This window comes from Mesocricetus auratus, unplaced genomic scaffold (genome assembly GCF_017639785.1).
Source record: "Mesocricetus auratus isolate SY011 unplaced genomic scaffold, BCM_Maur_2.0 Super-Scaffold_100676, whole genome shotgun sequence".
NCBI lineage: Eukaryota > Metazoa > Chordata > Mammalia > Rodentia > Cricetidae > Mesocricetus > Mesocricetus auratus.
The window spans coordinates 109,352,643-109,371,916 of NW_024429266.1; the positions used below are offsets into that span (position 1 = coordinate 109,352,643).

Here is a 19,274-nt window from a genome sequence, read left to right on the forward strand (position 1 = left end):
TTTCTTGAGTTGATTTTGTATCCTGCCACTTTACTGAAGGTATTTATAGCTGTAGGAGTTTCCTGGTAGAGTTTTTCGGGTCACTTATGTAAACTATCATATCATCTGCAAATAGTGAAAGTTTGACCTCTTCCTTTCCAATTTGTATCCCCTTGATCTCCTTTTGTTGTCTTATTGCTCTGGCTAGAACGTCAAGTACAATATTGAAAAGGTATGGAGAAAGTGGACAGACTTGTCTTGTTCCTGATTTTAGAGGAATTGCTTTGAGTTTCTCTCCATTTAGTTTGATATTGGCTGTTGGTTTGCTGTATATAGCTTTTATTATGTTTAGGTATGTTCCTGTTATCCCTGATTTCTACAAGACCTTAATCATGAAGGGGTGTTGGATTTTGTCAAAGGGTTTTTCAGCATCTAGTGAGATGATCATGTGATTTTTGTTTCTCAACTTGTTTATATGGTAGATTACATTGATGGATTTTCGTATGTTGAACCACCCCGCATCCCTAGGATGAAACCTACTTGATCATAGTGGATGAGTTTTCTGATGTGTTCTTGGATCCAATTTTCCAGTATTTTATTGAGTATTTTTGCAGCGATGTTCATGAGGGATATTGGTCTGAAGTTCTCTTTCTTAGTTGTGTCTTTGTGTGGCTTGGGTATCAAGGTTTTTATAGTCTCATAAAAAGAGTTTGGCAAACACCCTTCTGCTTATATTGCATGGAATACTTTGAGGAGAATTGGTATAAGCTGATCTATGAATTTCTGGTAGAATTCTTCACTGAGGCCATCTGGCCCTGGGCTTTTTTTGGTTGGGAGACTTTTGATGACTGTTTCTATTTTCCTTAGGAGCTACTGTTCTATTTAAACTGCTTATCTGTTCTTGATTTAATTTTAGTAGGTGATATCCATCCAGAAAATTGTCCATTTTCTTTAAATTTTCAATATTTGTGGAGTAAAGTTTTTCAAAGTATGACCTGACCTGATGATTCTCTGAATTTCCTCAGAGTCTGTTGTTATGTCCCCCTTTTCATTTCTGATCTTTTTAATTTGCATGTTCACATTCTGCCGTTTCATGAGTTTGGATAAAGGTTAGTCTATCTTGTTGATTTTCTCAAAGAACTGACTCTTCATTACATTGATTCTTTGTATTGTTTTCCTAGTTTCTACTTTATTGAGTCAGCTCTCAATTTGATTATTTCCTGGTGTCTACTCCTCCGGGGTGAGTTTGCTTTTTTTTTATCTAGAGCTTTCAGTTGTGCTGTTAATTCTGTAATGTGACTATTCTTCATGTGGGCACTTAGTTCTATGAACTTTCCTCTTAGCACTGCTTTCAAAGTGTCCCATAAGTCTGGGTATGTTGTGTCTTCATTCTAGTCTTTAATCTCTTTTTTTTATTTCTTCTGTGACCCAGGAGTGTGCATTATTCAATTTCCATGAATTTGTAGGGTTTCTGGAGTTTGTGTTGTTGTATAATTCTAACTTTAAAGCATGGTAGTCTGATAAGATACATTAAGTTATTCCAATTTTTTTGTACCTGTTGAAGTTTGATATGTTGCCAAGTATGTGGTCGATTTTTGAGAAGGTTTCATGTGGCGCTGAGAAGAATGTATATTCTTTTGTGTTTGGATGGAATGTTCTATATATGTCTGTCAAACCTAGTTGGGTCATAACTTCTATTAGTTCCTTTGTTTCTTTGTTAAGTTTCTGTCTGGTAGTCCTGTCGAGTAGTGAGACTGGGGTGTTGAAGTCTCCCACTATAAGTGGGTGGGGTTTTATGTGTAATTTGAGTTTTAGTAATGTTTCTTTTATGAATGTGGATGCCTTGTGTTTGGGGCATAGATGTTCAGAATCGAGACTTCTTCTTGGTGGATTTCTCCTGTGATGAATATGAAATGACCTCCTTCATCTCTTTTGATTGATTTTAGTTTAAAGTCTAGTTTGTTAGATATTAGAATTGCTACCCCTGCTTGTTTCTTGGGTACATTTGATTGGAAAAATCTTTTTCCAGCCCTTAACTCTGAGGTAACATCTGTCATTGAAGCTGAATTGTGTTTCTTGTATGCAGCAGAAGGATGGGGTCTGTCTTTGAATCCATTCTGTTAGCCTGTGCCTTTTTATGGGCAAGTTAAGACCATTAATATTGAGGGATATTAATGACCGTTGATTGCTTATTCTTGTTTGTTTTGGGATGGTTGGTGGTGGTGGAATTGTATGTGGATTTCCACCATTTATTCTTTTGCCTGTTGGTAAAGTGGAGTTATCTATGCCTATGTTTTTCTGGTTGTAGTTAACTTCCTTGGATTGGAGTTTTCCTTCTTTAACTTTAGGGCTGGTTTAGCAGATATGTATTGTTTAAATATGGTTTTATCATGGAATATCTTGTTTCCTCCATCTATGTTGATTGAAAGCTTTGCTGGGTATAGTAGTCTGGGCTGGCACCTGTGGTCTCTTAATGTTGATAGAATATCTATCGAGGACTTTCTGGCTTTCAGAGTTTCCATGGAGAAGTCAGGTGTAATTCTGATAGGTTTGCCTTTATATGTTATTTGACCTTTTTCCTTAGCTGTTCTAAGTATTCTTTCTTTATTCTATATGCTTGGGGTCTTGATTATTATGTGGCGAGGGGACTTTTTTTGTGATCCACTCTATTTGGTGTTCTGTAAGCTTCTTATACCTTCATTGGCATGTCTTTCTTTAGATTGTGAAAGTTTTCTTCTATGATTTTGTTGAATATGTTTTCTGCTCCTTTAGGTTGGGTTTCTTCACCTTCTTCTACACCTATTATTCTTAGGTTTGGTCTTTTCACAGTGTCCCATACTTCCTGGATATTTTGTGTTAGGGATTTGTTGGACTTAAGATTTTCTTTGGTCGATGAATCTATTTCTCCTAGTGTGTCTTCAACACCTGAGATTCTCTCTTCCATCTCTTATATTCTGTTGGTTATGCTTCCATCTGTAGTACATTACTGTTTCCACAGCTTTTCTATTTCCAACTTTCCTTCAGACTGTGTTATTTTTTTATTGTCTCCATGTCAGCTTTCAACCCTTGCAAGGTTTGAATTGTTTTTTTTGTCATTATTGCTTCATGTTTTCCTCCCTTTCTTGCATTTGTTGGATTTTTTGGTTTGTTTTTGTCTTCCATTTCTTTAAGGGATTTTCTCATATCCTCTTTGAGGTCCTCTATCATTTTCATGAAACTGTTTTTAAAGTCATTCCCTTCTGCTTTATATGCATTGGGGTGTTCAGGTCTTGCTGGTGTAGAATCTCTAGACTCTGGTGGTTTATTTGTTTTTCACTTGTTGAGTGTGCTCCTATATTGCCTCTTTCCCATCACTTCTTCCAGTGGGTGTAGAAAGAGCCTCTACTGGTGGGTAGGCAACCAGGGTTCCCTTTCAGTGGGTGCAAACAAATCCAATACTCTCTGGCCTCTGCTGTCTGTCCTCTGCTCTCTGCCCTGAGTGTGGGCAGGAGTGGACCAGCTCTCTCCACAGGCTCCTGGTTGCTTGGTCATCTGTCAGGTGTGAGTCAACCTGGCTGTGGTCCCCAGGCCAGGGGATCCAAGAGAGGATAAGCAGGAGGAATCCGGGTCTAAGATGGGGACCCAGAGCTCACCTCTGCCCTCTGCCCTGAGTGTGGGCAGAAGTGGAGCAGCTCTCTCTGCAGGCTCCTGGTTGCTTGGTTGTACATCCAGGGGCAAGTTGACCTGGTTGTGGTCCCCAGGCCAGGGGATCCAAGAGAGGACAAGCAGGAGGAATTCGAGTCTAAAATGGAGCTCACCTCTGTCCTCTGCCCTGAGTGTGGACAGAAGTCTACATTATTTTATTTAGAATTTCATAGATGAATGTTGTATTTACATTATTTCCACTCCCTCCAATTCATACCATGCCCCCAACTCCCTCTCAAATGTATGACTTTTACTTTATTGTTATTAGAGTGTATGTGCATGCATATATATGTATATATACAGCCTACTGAGTTCATCATTCATATATGGAAAACCCTACTGGGGACTCATTCCTAGGGAAGACTGATTCTCTCACTGTTAGTAACCATTGGCTATAGCTCTTCATCTAGGATGGGATCTTTGCGATCACCCCATCCATATTGGGATGTCAGCTGGCTGTTATTGTACAGGTCTTGTTAAGACTTCATGGGTACAGCTCCCTGATATATGTATAGAAGACGCTGTCTCATTGCTGGTGTCCTGGTCCCCAGGCCCTGACAATCTTTCTGCCCCTTTTTCCAAATGTCCTCTAGTCCTAATTGTAGAGGTCCTGTTTTAAGTGTATCAACTGCATAGTCAGTTCCTGTCTACATTTTGACCATTTGCAGATCTCTGTAATGGTCTTTGTTGGCTGCACAGAGAAGCTTCTTTGGTAAGTAGAGAGTATAAAGAAAAATTTAGAGAATGCAGTTGGGAATTACACTGATTTGGGAAGGTGGCAGGAGTAGGTCCTCTAGGGCCATGACCTTACCAGAAATGAGTATTGACTGGTTTCAGAACTACACATGAATTCCTCCTGTGGAGCAGGTCTCAAGTCCAACCAGACTGCTGTCCATTGCCACTATCAGTTTCTCCAATTGTATACAGTCCAGGGCTCAGATCATAAAATTGTGCCACCTACATTCGGGTGTGTCCTATCACCTCCATTACCCCAATTAAAAAAGATCCCTCACAATCTGGCACAATCCCCCAGTCTGACACAATCCAAACAGTTCCTCTTTGACAGTATTCTACAGAGGTTCCACGGTGTGTTTAACTGACAACACAGACCATCACAGATACAGTCAGCCTGGGTCTGCAGGTCATGCAAGGTTCCTTGTCAAGTTCAGGCCAGAGCTGACCTTTGACCTGATTCAACTCTACCCTGTTGTGAGATTTACTGAGACTTATCTATGACCAGACTTTAGTAAACTTTTTGTTAGCCTCCTGCTCACAAATAATAGCATCGAGATTTAGTAATAATTCTGAAAGCTTTGCATTAGCTTGGGCTTTTCCCCAACTAACTCTTATAACTTAAATTAATCTATTTCTATTAATCTACAGTCTACCAGATGTCTCAGGTTCCTCTGCTCTATACCAGATGTCTGACCTCTTCAGTGTTTCCCTGGAGTTTCCTCCAGGCCTAGATCTCTGGTCCTCTCTATCCCCAGAAGTCCCGCCTATCTTTCCTGTCTAGCTATTGGCCATTTAGCTCTTTATTAAACCTATCAGAAGGCACCTTAGGCAGAGACACATCTTTATAGTGTAAACAAATATCCTACAAAACCAGGCCACAGGAGTGTCTCCTCTCTCTACCTCCCCTGTGATGTCATCCGTCAGCCAGCTGCTTGCTCATACTTTCTGCTGAAAATGAGTGTAGTCATCCAAGTCCCCGGGGCTTGAAGGTTCATTTAGTCCCTATGGTGTTCTGGAATACAACTGGATATCAACTCCATTGGCCTAGACATTGTTGGGAATCACAGAAAGGGCAGCAGTTGCAAGGTGAAAGGGACTGTTAGAAGTAGAAATGTCATCTGTTTCTACAAGGCGTCTGCTATGCCCAGGTTAGAGCCACCCTTGTAGAATAATATTCTGTGGTTCTGTCAGCACACCCAAAACGTGGGAAATGTGTCTGGAGGTAATTTTATCGCAGGCTTAGGATTGCAGCATATCCCCTCATCCAGGTCCCATGGCTGAGGACAGGGTCGTCAAAGGTACTTGATAAAATTTTATCATGTGTCTCTTCTCCCCATGTAAAAATACTATAGGTGTATCCCCAGTGCATGAACAGACTTCGGGAGTCCATTTCCTATGGAGGGATACTCTCTTAGCCTACATACACAGGGGAGGGCCTAGGCCCTGCCCCAAGTGACTTGACAGATTTTAATGATCCCTCATGGAAGGCCTCACCCTCCTTGGGGAGTGGATGGGAGAGTGGATGGGGGGGCCACTGGGGAGCATGGGAGGATGGAAGGGAGAGGGAACTGGGATTGATATGTAAAATAAGATTGTTTCTAATTTATATTAAAAATACTATGGAAAAAAGAAAGTAAAATATATCTCAGATATATCATACATATATATATTAGAAAAAAAGGCTTCATTTACTAACACTGACAGACCCACAATACATAATTACTATTAATATTTTTGTTCTGTTTCTTTCTCCCATTTCAAGAACTGCATGTACTTTCTGAAGTTATAATTAATTTGATAACCCAACCATTTTGCCCACTTTGACAAAATCACCTCTTTAGACAATTAAAAGCCTGTTGTAAACAGAATTTTAATAGTTACATAATGTTTCAGGGAATAGATTTGTGAAAATTTAACCAGCTGTTTTCCTGTTGACAGCTAGGCTATTTATAGTATCCCATATTATCAGTCATGCCGCAGAGCACCTCTGTACCCAAAATGCTCCTGAAGTGGAATTATCTAGTCAAAAAATATCAACAATTTTTTAAATCTCTTGATTCGTACTTGCAAATTGTGTTCTAAACTTCTCATTACCCATTCTGATTGCAGCCTCACAGATCAGGTGAGCATGCATTCGTACAGAGATTATGCTAATTTGTGATTTTAAAAAGCCTTTGCCAAAATAATTCAATTCTGCCCTACTTAAATCAGCTATGTTTAGTTATAGTCCATGGTTAATTAAATGTGCATGTATTTAATAGTAAATTGGTCATTTTCTATAAATTAATCCTGTGGTTATCTTTCTTGTGAGTTGTCTGGTTTAGCCTCGGGTCCATCCTTCTTTCAGTGGCTAACAAAAGAAAGGAGAAAGATATGGATGTTGGAGACTGTGCCCAGCACCTTTGGGCACCTTACACCCAGCCAGGTGATGATTGGTTCTGTCAACTTGACACAATGTAGGATCGCCTGGAAATGGAGACTCTTCCCTGAAAATGCCTGAGAGAGGTTTTCTGGATTGGATTAACTGAGGTGACCTACCCTGGATGCGGGTGACCCCATCCTGGACTGGATGAAAAGGAAAGAGGAGCTGAGCATGTGCATGTGTGCACTGAGTCATTGCCCTCTACTCTTGACTACAGATGTGATGTGACTAGATGCTTCAGGGTCCTACCTGGACTTCCCTACAGCGCTAGACTGTAGCCTAGAATCGTGTGCTTTAAAATAAGCCATCTGTCCCTAAGTGGCTCGTGTCAGGGTGTTTTTCGACAGCAACAAACTAAGTCAACCTCTTCCCAGCGGGTAGCTTCAAACTCTTCTGAGCATGTGCATGCAAGATGGGAACATCTGGGATGATCAGTCATCCCTAGACTCCTCCCTGTGGAGGCAGTGATGGTCAAGGCCATGCCTAGGAGAGGCAGAGCCAGAGGAAACAGGAAGTACAGGATTTCTGACTGTCCAGGACTGGGAGGAGTCCTGCAGGTAGACAGGAGGATTGGTGCTCATCTCTTTACACTGAATGGAGTGTGCGTCAGACATTGGGGAACTTGGAAGGTTAAGAATGCAACAGATGATGAGTTTTCCTGGGATACATAGGAGAGGCCATAGCATACTCTCAAAACAGTAACTACCTCCTTCATATGTTGAGTGTCACCAATCTACATGCTTGGTGTCAACATTCAGATTCATTTGTCTAATGCCACCATTCCATCCCACATGCCCAGCGTCACCACTCAAACCCACACACCCACTGTCACTTCACATGCCCCCAGAATCACCATTCCATCCCATAAGCCTAGTGTCACCATTCCAACTCACATCTCTAGCAACCATTTCACCCCGCACACCCTATGTTACTATTCTGTGTCACATGCCTGATGTCACCACTGTGCATGACATGCCGGTACAATCCAGTCTATCCAACCAGGGACACTTGAGTGACACATCCCCGGTAGCATTTCCATTTTGCTAAAATTCAGTGAGTATTTGGACAGTATACTAAAATATCACAAAAATGCTCCAAGAAAAATTGATTTTTCTATCATCTTAGGATGATACCGAGAATTCATTCACTTCTTTGGAATCAGAGGATGGTTCTTGGCAGCCGATGAGACTTAGTGCAATACAGAAAGACTTATGGGGTGTGAGTATGCCTCAGATTGCTTTCCAGCAGTCGATAAATCTATTAGTTCTCTCTGAGCTCATGGAATTCTGAGGTCATGGTGTCTTGTCTGTGCACAGGCCCATTCCGTCTGCAACTCAGCACTAGTCTCTGCCTACAGCAGGCATTGTGTGCAATCACTGTTTATTGTAGACTCGTGGCTGACAGAGGCAACAAGGATGGGTGTGGAGGTCTCAGGATCACCATGCTTTGTGTCAAGGGGGCTCATATGGCTCATTTAGCTGGGTTCATGCCAGTATTTGGCCCAGTGGATGTGGGCAGGTTCTGAGAATGAACCACTGATCCTGAGTGGTACAAGATGCTTTTCAGATTGTTCTGTTTACTTTCGGTGTGGCAGTGGACCACATCTTTGCTGAGCCACATTTGTCTTCCTCAAAGTGAGGAAAATGTTGATCCTTCCGCAGTGTTGGGACAAGGGAAGTACAGAGCTTGGCTGTTGACTCAGCTCAGGTGCAAATCCTAGCTCCTCGTCTTTCCAGGCATGCCCCCTGCTAGGCTATGCTGTCAGCCCTACAGTGGGAAGGGCAACTCATGGTGATATGCCATCAAAGGATTATGCACATGAAAATGCTAAAATGCTCAGAGCCTTTTCTGGACAACAGTAAATGCCAAATGAGTGTAAAATACATTTGTCTCAAGATCCCTCAGTGAACAGAAAATGTGTGCAGGATTGGCAGTTGTTATTTGGGGTTCACTGGCCTGTGCTTCCATGATGTAGCAAATAGCAGCAGGACTGCATAAGTTCTATTGCAGGAGTATTCAGATGCACAAGACAGGTCTCCACTGTTTCAGGGCCCTCCATCTTCATGGGGAGAAGACAGAAGGGGTTCCTAGGTCTGACCATTTGGATGGAGAATAGAGACAGGTTTCCTCAAAGCAGGCGACTGCCTTGAAGTCAGGTGGCAAGATGTGACTTCAGATCTAGAGCTCTTGAGCTGAAAGACCTAAAAAAAAAAAAGAGGCTCAAGGTGCCGCTGCCTCCTAAGACTTCCTTAGTTTACCCAGGCTCCTCGAATGCCATGCATGGAATGTGTTCTGCTTCTCTGGGTAAACTATCAGTGAGCTCATTGGCATAGACAACAAAGTATTTCGACCCCGTGGAGGAGAAGTGCACGGTTTCCTCAGGGCAGGCAAGTGCTGCTCCCCAGCATATACATGAGCGAGGTGCTAGGGGCCCTCGAGTGAGAGCCCTCTCAGCTATGAGGTGCCTACGTAGCGTTCACTGTCCCGCCAACACCTTCTGCTTGCTTCGTCCCACCACACATGCAGAGTGGACTCTGTCAAATGTGCACTAGTGTTTCCCTTGCCAGGTCATCCTCTTTGATCCCCTTGAGACTGTCTGTACACATGCATCTAAGATGCAGACGGCTTGGCCTTCTCCTGGCTCACAGCCTGGGCTTCCCCATCCTTCTTGTTGGGTCTTCGTGATCACTATATAGACTGAAGTCCTACCTAGCAGCACTGGGGTGACAAGATTGTGGGAGCTGCTCATATGGTCCATAATTTAACACACACAATGGCTCCCCCTGCTAGACATTCACTTTTCTGTTGCTGCCTGGGTAGATTTGTCTTCATCTCTGCAGCTGCCCACTGTGATCACCACATGGCAACAGAGTCTCCCTCAGTAGCCAAAACAATAAAACCTCAAGCTCTCCTGTGGCAAACAGACAGACCATCTCCATAAATCACACTATCAGTAGCTGAACTTATCCTGTGAGCCAGAATGCTCTGTCTGCCATAACCACACAGATTTGTGCCTTTGAACGTAAGTAAGATTGCCTGAAGCAGATGAGGACCCCCTCCAGGACACAGATCTTTGTTGTCTGTGGTCCCTGGCATGGAGAGGATCCAGGGAGCAGCAAGGGGGACCAAGTGGAGAAAGAGGCCTGGCAGTTTATCAGGATGCACGTGTTCATTAGATGTTTCAGTTATAAAAGACAGGAGCCTGCCTGCAACTGGAACCAACCAAGATGGGCATGCTCCCACATATACAGTGAGCAATGGTGTTCAGTACCTAGAATAGCTGAATCCAGGAACTCATGATATTCTAGAACAAGTCTCTTCGTTCCCTTCTGGTCATCCTGGGGACTGTCTCTTCCTCACCCCTCTATCCATCCTGTTGTCCCTCTCTTGTAATTCTCACTGGCTAGATTTCTGGGTGCTCATCTTATATCACTACAAATAGTTCTCCCTGTATAGTCAGAAAAGGTATGTTCAGCTCACCCCACCCACCAAAGCTGTATCATTCCAGCTCTTGGACCAAGGGGAAGAAACAGGCAACTGGACTTTTTCTCTAAGGCTGAAAGTCTGCACCATTCAGGGAGTCAGGAGTCCAGCACAAAGTGCCCATCCCTGTTGTTGCAGGAATAGCATCCTTGGAACACACATACCATTCCAGTGCCTAGGGGAGATAATGGCAGTATGTAGACAGTTTCCCACTCAAAACCACAGAGCAGAGGGAAGAGACAAAAGAGTTTAAAGGAAATGTTTCATCCTACCTATCAATAAAGCTTAGCATATGTCTACAAAGTCATGTCCCAGGTACATGCCACACTCATTTTGCTGGTGGATAAACTTACTGGCCCAACAACTTTGACTGAGCTGAGGATTCCAGAAACATAGCTACCCTCAATGCAGGCTAAGTGGGTGTTTTCCTGCATGAAGAGTGCAGGGTCCAGGAAGTTTTCTGTGAGTACTCGCTATGTAAGCTTGCCATGGCTCCCAGCACTCTAACAGGGCACCGTATATCTCTAGATACCCTGGCCCTGAATCGTACAAAGGAAGATATCTGCCCATGGGAGCATGCCAGTCCTTCTGGGGGAGCCACTTGATGCCCCTGCTTTCATGGTGGCCCTTGACACTGGGTGCTAAAACAGTAACAAGCTCCGGGGGTAGAGAATTAGACATACTGTATAAAGAACATGGGCTGAGCCTGGGATGCTGGCCTGAGAGGGATGAATGGCTGCCAGGTGCTGCCATGGACAGTGCAGAGTCTCAGGTGTGGATGGCAGTGCTGGCTAATGACAGAGGGACTGGTAAACAGCTATAGATACCAATGCCACTTTCACAAATAGCCCAACTTTGAGGCTGAAGAGCTATCATGCACAGGAAAAATTCTGGCTCCTCATGATCACAGCTGGAGATAGAAACCATTTTCTACGTCTACCCAGAGGACCACATTTGGTGTGTCTGAAGTGACCTTGTGATTGCCACACCTGACCTGCCTCTGGTGATTTATGCTGGACAGGTCGATATGCTCTCCTAGACTCGACGGCTGCCATTCCCTTACCCCTGTCTAGAGCAGCGTCAAGTTGTAGGGAGTCTACCTGCCGAACTTCTTGCGGAACTATCAGCCTCAGTGCGTCCTCATGGCCACGGCCATCCCTCGTCTGGGCTCTCTCCCTATCCACTCTGCTCTTCCATATAATGTGGATGGTAGAGAAAGCAGCTCTCATTCCCTCCTTTAGAATAGTCAGTCTCTGTGAGAGCATGGCCAGCCCTTCAGGGGTCCCCACTGTTCTCAGACAAAGGAACACAATGATTAGTGTATGGTGATATTTTGTTTATGATATAACAAATAAAGCTTGCCTGAAGACCTGAGTGCAAAGCTAGTCACACTAGCTAGCCACAGAAGCCAGGCAGTGGTGGTACACACCTTTAGTCCCAGCTCTCGGGAGACAGAGGGAGGCAGATCTTTGTTAATTCAAGGCCACCCAGATCTGTACAAGATTGAATCTGTCTAAAAGAGAAACAGAGCTCACACAAAGGTGATCCCAGCACTTGGGATCACACGCCTTTAATCCCAGCATTAAGCAGATGGAGACAGGAGTGATATGACTGGTCAGAAAGAGAAATAAAGGGTGAAAGGAGACAAGAGAGAGAGAGGAGTCTGGGGTTTGGTGGGGAGCAGTGCAGTCTAGAGATGCAGTCTGAGGACAGGATGCTCCTCTGATCTGAGCATTGGTAGAGAACTCTCTAGTGGCTGGCCAATTTGCTTTTCTTATCTTCAGCTTTAACCCCAATACTATCTCTGAGTTTTTTATTAACAACAATTAGAATTCGTGCTACGTTAGGGTGTCTCTAGGAATCTCGTTAGCCACATTTGCATCTTCCTTAGTCCCATACCCACACCCTCTGCCTTGGTCCAGCCATCCAGACCCTCTTTGCTCCTCTGATGAGTGTGCCCTGACTGGCCAGGACCTCTCTTCTGGGATGCTCAGGACCTCTCTCCTGGGATGCTCAGGACCTCTCTCCTGGGATGCTCAGGACCTCTCTCCTGGGATGCTCACATCCTAGCCACACCCTGTTCACCTTCCGATCTCAGCTCAGGTGTGACTGTCGAAATGGACATGCTAACCCTACAAATAAAGTGGACAGCATGTCCTCTTACCTGTCCTTAGGACACTTGGAGGCTCCCCCCTCCCAGTGGTTTGCCAACACCTGCTAAAGCTTGGGAACCCTGCCCAGGCCATCCTATGGTCAGCATCCATGTCTCACAGACCCACTGTGAGGAAGGGAGTTTTTAAACCACATAGATTTGTAAAGCTGGGGCGAATATTGCTCCCACAGCTTGGATCACCTGTCTGCCCTGAAAGCATTAAGAGTGTTATATCGGCCCGGGGCAGTTTTTGAGTCCCCAGTCCGGATCATGACTGTCCCTCCCTGCCCCAGGATGCAGAATGTGATCAACACGGTGAAGGGAAAGGCTCTGGAGGTGGTCGAGTACCTGACGCTGGTCCTCAAGGAATCAAAATTTAAGGAGACAGGTGTACTTACTCCAGAAGAGTTTGTGGCAGCTGGAGATCACTTAGTCCATCACTGTCAGACATGGCAATGGGCTACAGGGGAAGAATTGAAAGTGAAGGCATATCTACCAACAGGGAAACAATTTTTGGTAACCAAAAATATTCCATGCTACAAACAGTGTAAACAGATGGAGTATTCAGATGAATTGGAGGCTATCATTGAAGAAGATGATGGCGATGGGGGATGGGTGGATACATACCACAACACAGGTATTACAGGAATTACTGAAGCAGTTAAGGAGATTACACTGGAAAGCAGGGACAGTATAAAGCTTCAAGATTGCTCAGCCCTGTGTGAGCCTTATCAGGAAGAAGAGGAAGATGAAGGGGAAGCTGCAGACATAGAAGAATATGAAGAGAGTGGATTGTTGGAAACAGATGAGGCTACCCTAGACACAAGAAAAATAATGGAAGCTTGTAAAACTAAAGCTGATGCTGGAGGTGAAGATGCTATTTTGCAAACAAGAACTTATGACCTGTACATCACTTATGACAAATATTACCAGACAACATGGCTATGGTTGTTTGGCTATGATGAGCAACGGCAGCCTTTAACAGTTGAGCACATGTATGAAGACATCAGTCAATATCATGTGAAGAAAACAGTGGCCATTGAAAATCACCCTCATCTCCCACCACCTCCTATGTGTTCAGTTCACCCATGCAGGCATGCTGAAGTGATGAAGAAAATTATTGAGACAGTTGCAGAAGGCGGGGGAGAGTTTGGTGTTCATATGTATCTTCTAATTTTTTTGAAATTTGTACAAGCTGTCATTCCAACAATAGAATATGACTACACAAGACACTTTACAATGTGGTGAAGAGGACATAGAGTGTATCCTAATTACTGCTTCTGATTTTTAAAGAATTAATACATAGATGTGACCATTGACCATATTTACCAATAAGTATAATTTCTCTAATAAAGGGACTTAAATGTTTATGCATTAAATAAAAACTGTTACACTACCAGCAAAAAAAGAGTGTAATATCTATGTACATAGTTATGAAGTTCCCTCACTCTTAAGTCAAACCAAGTACCCTTACTGTCAACATTATGTGCCGTTTTGAGTGTTTTGAAAATAAATTACAGTTCTCTGTGTAAAATGCAAGTTGAACAGATATGGAGCATCCTGAGGTTTTTCTCAGTGCACATCTTGAAAAATACTTTACCTTCTCTGTTGAGAACCATACTGGTGGGCAGATCTCCTCTATGGTTTCTGAATTCTCTGTCTTGGTTCTGGAAGGCACTGGGGAAGGGCAGTGGCCAGTATTCTCTGGAAAGATGCGTGGTCACTCTATCTTAAACCCTCCTTTGAGTTCTGCCTTTTGGGGTTAAATCCTGTCTTAACTCACTGGGACAGAGATCTAAGGGGATAGGTTACTCTGAATTTTGTATGAAAGGGCAGAGGAGGATGTGTTAGAGCAGGAGAAAGACAAGGATGATGGCGTCATCAGTGTGGAGGATGAGCTGGGACTACGATACAGATTATGCAAATAGAATGTTACCTTTAAGTGTGTTCATAAGGCTTTGCCCTGCAAATTGTCACTTTTTATCCTTAGAGGCTCAGCAGCTGTGACCATCCATGTTTTGTGGAGGGGGAAATCAAATGACAGAGCAATTAAGTGGGTCTTTGCCACATCCTGAAACTGCCTGGGCAGAACCTCAAAGAAAGAACCAAGTATGCTGGATCTCAGGCTGACAGACTAAGAATGTGAAATAAACTGGTCATTATTCAAATATGAAGCAATAAAATATCGAAGAACAGCAGTACGTTATGAGCTAATAGCATTATTATTGATTCTGAGACTAAACTGGGAATTTGAGTCATTGCAAAAATTGTCTAGCTCCTAAGATGCACTCTTGGGGCATTGGTTAACAAGAGTGGAATTGGTTAAGACCTGCCAAGTCTTTGATGGGGGATGTCCTTTTGTATGCTATGAATATATGTTTCTCTTATCGGTTGATGAATAAGGCTGTTTTGACCAATGGACAGGCAGGGTATAGCCAGGCAGGAAGTGTAAGTGAGGCTACAGACTAGAAGAAGGCTGGAGAGAGGGAGACTCCATGTAACCACCAAAGGAAGTAACATCAGAGCATTACAGGTAAGCCACAGCCTCGTGGCAATACATAGTTTAATAGAAATGGGTTAATAATTAAGAGAGAGCTAGCCAATAAGAAGCCTGAGTCATCAGCCAAACAGTTTATAATTAATATAAGCCTCAGTGTGTTTATTTGGGACTAAACGGCTGTGGAACTGGACAGGACAGAAACTCCATCTTCAAAGCTGTCAAGACCAAGAATACTGACTGTCCCTGCCAAAGTGACAGGTTGATAACGGAAGGCCCCTGTACCTCCTTGGATAGTGAAATGGTTGAAGTACAGGAAAAAGAAATGTTTATATTGTCTGTATATTGTTCAGTCAGTTCATGAATAATTTCCAATCATTTGGGGCAGCTTCCATGAGAAGCACGTGTGAATGTGTGCGTGTAAATCTGAATGTCATCACTGCCTTTGTTCTCAGGCCACTGAGCCTGCTGCTTTCCTGAGTTCCTAAGAAAGCATGCAGACCATGTATGTAAATCTGTGGGTCATCTCCTCCATGCTCACAAGTTTTGGGGGGAGTGGCTGTCAAGTAGCAATTGCACTTAAGTTCCAAAAGTCTTTTCTTCCTGATCTTCTCTATGGTAATGTTATTTTACTTTTATATTTACGTGTGTGTGTGTGTGTGTGTGTGTGTGTGTGTGTGTGTGTGTGTGTCTTTGTGTCTGTGTCTGTGTGTCTGTGTGTGCACATGTGCATGTAAGTCATGGCAGGCATGTGGAGGTCAGAGGACAATTTGTGGGAGTCAGTTCTCTCCTTCCAACATGTGGATTACAGGAATTGAATTCAGGTTGTTAGGCTTGGCAGTAAGTGTCTTTGCCCATTGAGCCATTTCTTTTGTCTTATTCATGATAATTTTAACTGATATGTAGTACATATATGAGGTGCAGTGTGGTATTTCCATATGCACATGTACAGTATGTGGTAATCTATCCAGGGTAATTATCATGTCTGTCTTTGTGTTGGGGTTTTGAGATAGGCTGCAAATCACTGCCACTCAGAACTGCTGTGTTGCACAACAGAACACCAGCCCCAACCCTTCTGCCTCAAAGTGAGTTTGTAGACAGCTGAACCTGTCCACCCCTCCCGAGTAGTCTTTCTTCATCTGATTAATGCAAGAGAAATCTCCTTATAGGATCTGCTGGCTGCTTCCTCAAGCGCTCTGCCAGTCTGAACCCTGAGGGACAGAATGCTGCATTCATAGTGGTAGTCAGCGTTGTTTTTGTTCTGACTTTGATAAGTTGCTAATCAAAATAGTCACCATGTAGTACAATTTCTTTCCATCATCACAAACACACTGGTGCTTTAAGCCCTCTGTGCAATTCTTTGATCTGTTTATTCTTGCCTCTTTACCATACATTTATAGCAGAATAAGCATGGCTTGTGATTTCCATTTATTGAAATTTGTCTCAGAAAGATAAGTCACTGATGGTGTTTTTTTCTATATAAAAATGCACACAGTATTACTATTGCAGTGAAAAGCAGAATATTCATCAAACAACCAAGGGTCAATTAATATATTGCACTGGGGTTGGGGAGACAGCTCAGCTGTTAAGAGCATGTCCTGCAGTGGACCAAAGTTTGTTTCTGTGCTGGCTGATTTGATGTCAACTTGACACAAGCTAGAGTCACTGGAAAAGAGGGAGCGTAAATTGAGAAAATGCCTCTATAAGATCAGGCTACAGGTAAGCCTATAGGGTATTTTCTTAATTAGTGATGGATGTGGGAGGGCCTAGCCCATTGTAGGTGGTGCCATCCCTGGGCAGGTGAATCTGGGTTCTATGAGAAAGAAGGCTGAGTAAAACATGAAGAGCAAGCTAGTAAATACCATTCCTCTGTGGCCTCTGCACCAGTTCCTGCCCTGCTTGAGTTCCTGTCCTGGCTTGCTTTGATAACAGACTGTGAGAGGGTAAGCAAAATAACCCTTTCTTCCCCGAGTTGGTTTTTGGTCACAGTGTTTCATCACAGCAATAAAAACCCTCACTATGACAGGTTCCCAACTCCCATGTCTGGCAGCTCACCACCGCCTGTAACTCCAGCTCCAGATCTGCCCCCATATTCCTCTTTCAAGGCAAGAGAATCTCTGAAAGTGAGTGGAAACCTGGCCCTGCCTTCTTCCTTGGAAACTAGAGGGTTGGACTCTAGGTAATTACAAACTAACATAATGGAGACCCTGCAGTCAGAGTCTGCGTTCATAGCTGCCTCCAACATCTCCAGTTACCATCAGCACCCATCATTCCTCTCGTCCAGGTGAACTTTTCACATACCATGCTGTCTACCAGGAGACTTGAGAGACTCCCTTTGCCAGGTTTCCAGACAACAGGAACAGAAAGTTAGCTGGAGGCCAAGTCCTTCACAGGAGAACAGAGTGTTTTTCAATCTCTGACCCATCTCTGGTGTTCTAACTTGGCCTCCCATGGCCTGTTACTGAAACTACCCTGGGACTAGAAGGGGCCTTTGTAGTTTGAACAGAGGCCACGGCCATCAAGAGACGCCAGCTGACCAGCACTCCTCAGGTGTGGCTGGAGCGATCTTTGCTGAGCTTCTCTCTGCCACCTACAGAGGACACACCACCATCACTGTTTTATTTGTATGTGATGTTCCAGTAGCATGAGCCAGCCATGGAGTGCTTCCTGCAGGGTTCCCAGCCCCAACCAAGATTTATTCAGCCATCCCGAGAAACACATAGCCTCCTTATGATCTCCTCCTGACCAAGGCTGATGATTTTCTGCAGTTATCCAACCAGTCTGTTTCACACTAACAAATGTGTCAAAGCCAAGGCCACACGTGTCCAAGGACAGCTGTGAATGCAGCCCAACAGAAAATCATAAACTTAATTGGAACATGAGGTCTGTTTTGTTACCTGATTATAAACATAGTTCTCAATCATAAGCTTTTAGATGACAGTGTACTGCAGTGTCGACAGATTCCCTGCACAAATGCGTTCACATGACATAGCATAACATCATCTGAGGAAATGTCAGCGAAGTCTTGTTTGATGGAATAACTCAGGAGAAAGAGCAGAATGAACCAGGAGAGGCACCTGGAGGTGACTGTGAGCCTTGGAAAGCTGTGTAAAATAGTGACTGCGGGGCACTTAGGAAATGTGATCCCTGGGGCTTTTAATCACTGTAGACTCCACTTCTGCCTTAGGTGAGAGATAGTGGATTAACTGTTAACTATTTCGTTTTCCATCTGTGACTTCAGTCATACTGGCCATGGAATAACTAATCAGTTTTCTATAGGCATTTTCTGGTTGTAAATGTTCTTGGGAATTTTAGATTCAACATAGTCACAGAAGGAAAAACTCTATTAGAGATAGCCCTTCCGAGCCCTCTTCTGCAGTGAAGCAGAGCAGATGAAATACGGGCGAGTGGCATGCCAGAGTCAGGCAACCAGAAGCTGGAGACCATGATCCAGATTCTACTTCAAGTCCAGTGTCCTTCCTCTGCCATCATCCCACCCATCGCTGTACCACCATCTTTTTGTTAAACACTAAGCTATTCAATGTGGTTCCCTTTGGCCTTGATTTTGCAAGACTAAAAGCTAATTGCACCCAATTACAGTAATTATCTCATCCCTGGTTCCTCATGTAATTAGCCACCTCTTTAGCTGTGTGTCTCTTTCATCTGTGTGATAACCAGCCTCAGAACATGTGGCTGCACTTTCTCTATAGGGTCCCGTGAGCTGATTTTATAAATATTAAACATGTCCATTTTCACACACACACATACACACACACACACACACACACACACACACAAACACACACAGTGGAAGTCCTCATTAGTTATAACCCAGGTGATTCAGATTATTATTCAGATTAATACTGACAGAGCTTTCTTCCATGACAAGAGGAATAATGGTGTCTTATTCAGTGTTCCATTGCAGTGAAGAGATGCATGACCTCAGCAATTCTTATAAAAGAAGGCATTTAATATGGGCTTGCTTACATTCAGAGGTTTAGTCCGTTATCATCATGTCAGGAAGCATGGTGGCGTGCAGGCAGACATGGTGCTGGAGAAGTAGCTGAGAGTTCTACATCTGGATAGGCAGGAAGCAGCCAAAGATAGAGCCACTTGGCCTGGCTTGGGTTTGTGAAACCCCAAAGCCCACCATCGGTGACACACTCCTTCAACAAGGTCACACCTCCTAATCCCTGTCAAGTAGTGCTACTCCCTAATGACCATGCATTCAAGTCTATGAGTCTATGGGAGCCACCCTTATTCAAATCACCACAAATAGCCACACACAGGAAAGACAGCGTTGGGAGTCCTATCCCTTTCTG

The 19,274-nt window shown here is 43.7% G+C and overlaps 2 protein-coding genes across 6 annotated transcripts in view; both read left to right on the top strand.

Annotated features, from left to right (window-relative positions):
- Positions 1 to 19,274, top strand: part of Dpp6 (dipeptidyl peptidase like 6) — an 890,647-nt gene that overhangs the window by 741,416 nt on the left and 129,957 nt on the right. The gene's annotated exons all lie outside the window — the stretch shown is intronic.
- Positions 12,485 to 13,851, top strand: LOC101833098 (ubiquitin-like-conjugating enzyme ATG3). Its single transcript, XM_040739408.1, has one exon. It carries the CDS (start codon positions 12,726 to 12,728, stop codon positions 13,701 to 13,703), a length of 978 nt encoding a protein of 325 aa, XP_040595342.1. The 5' UTR covers positions 12,485 to 12,725; the 3' UTR covers positions 13,704 to 13,851.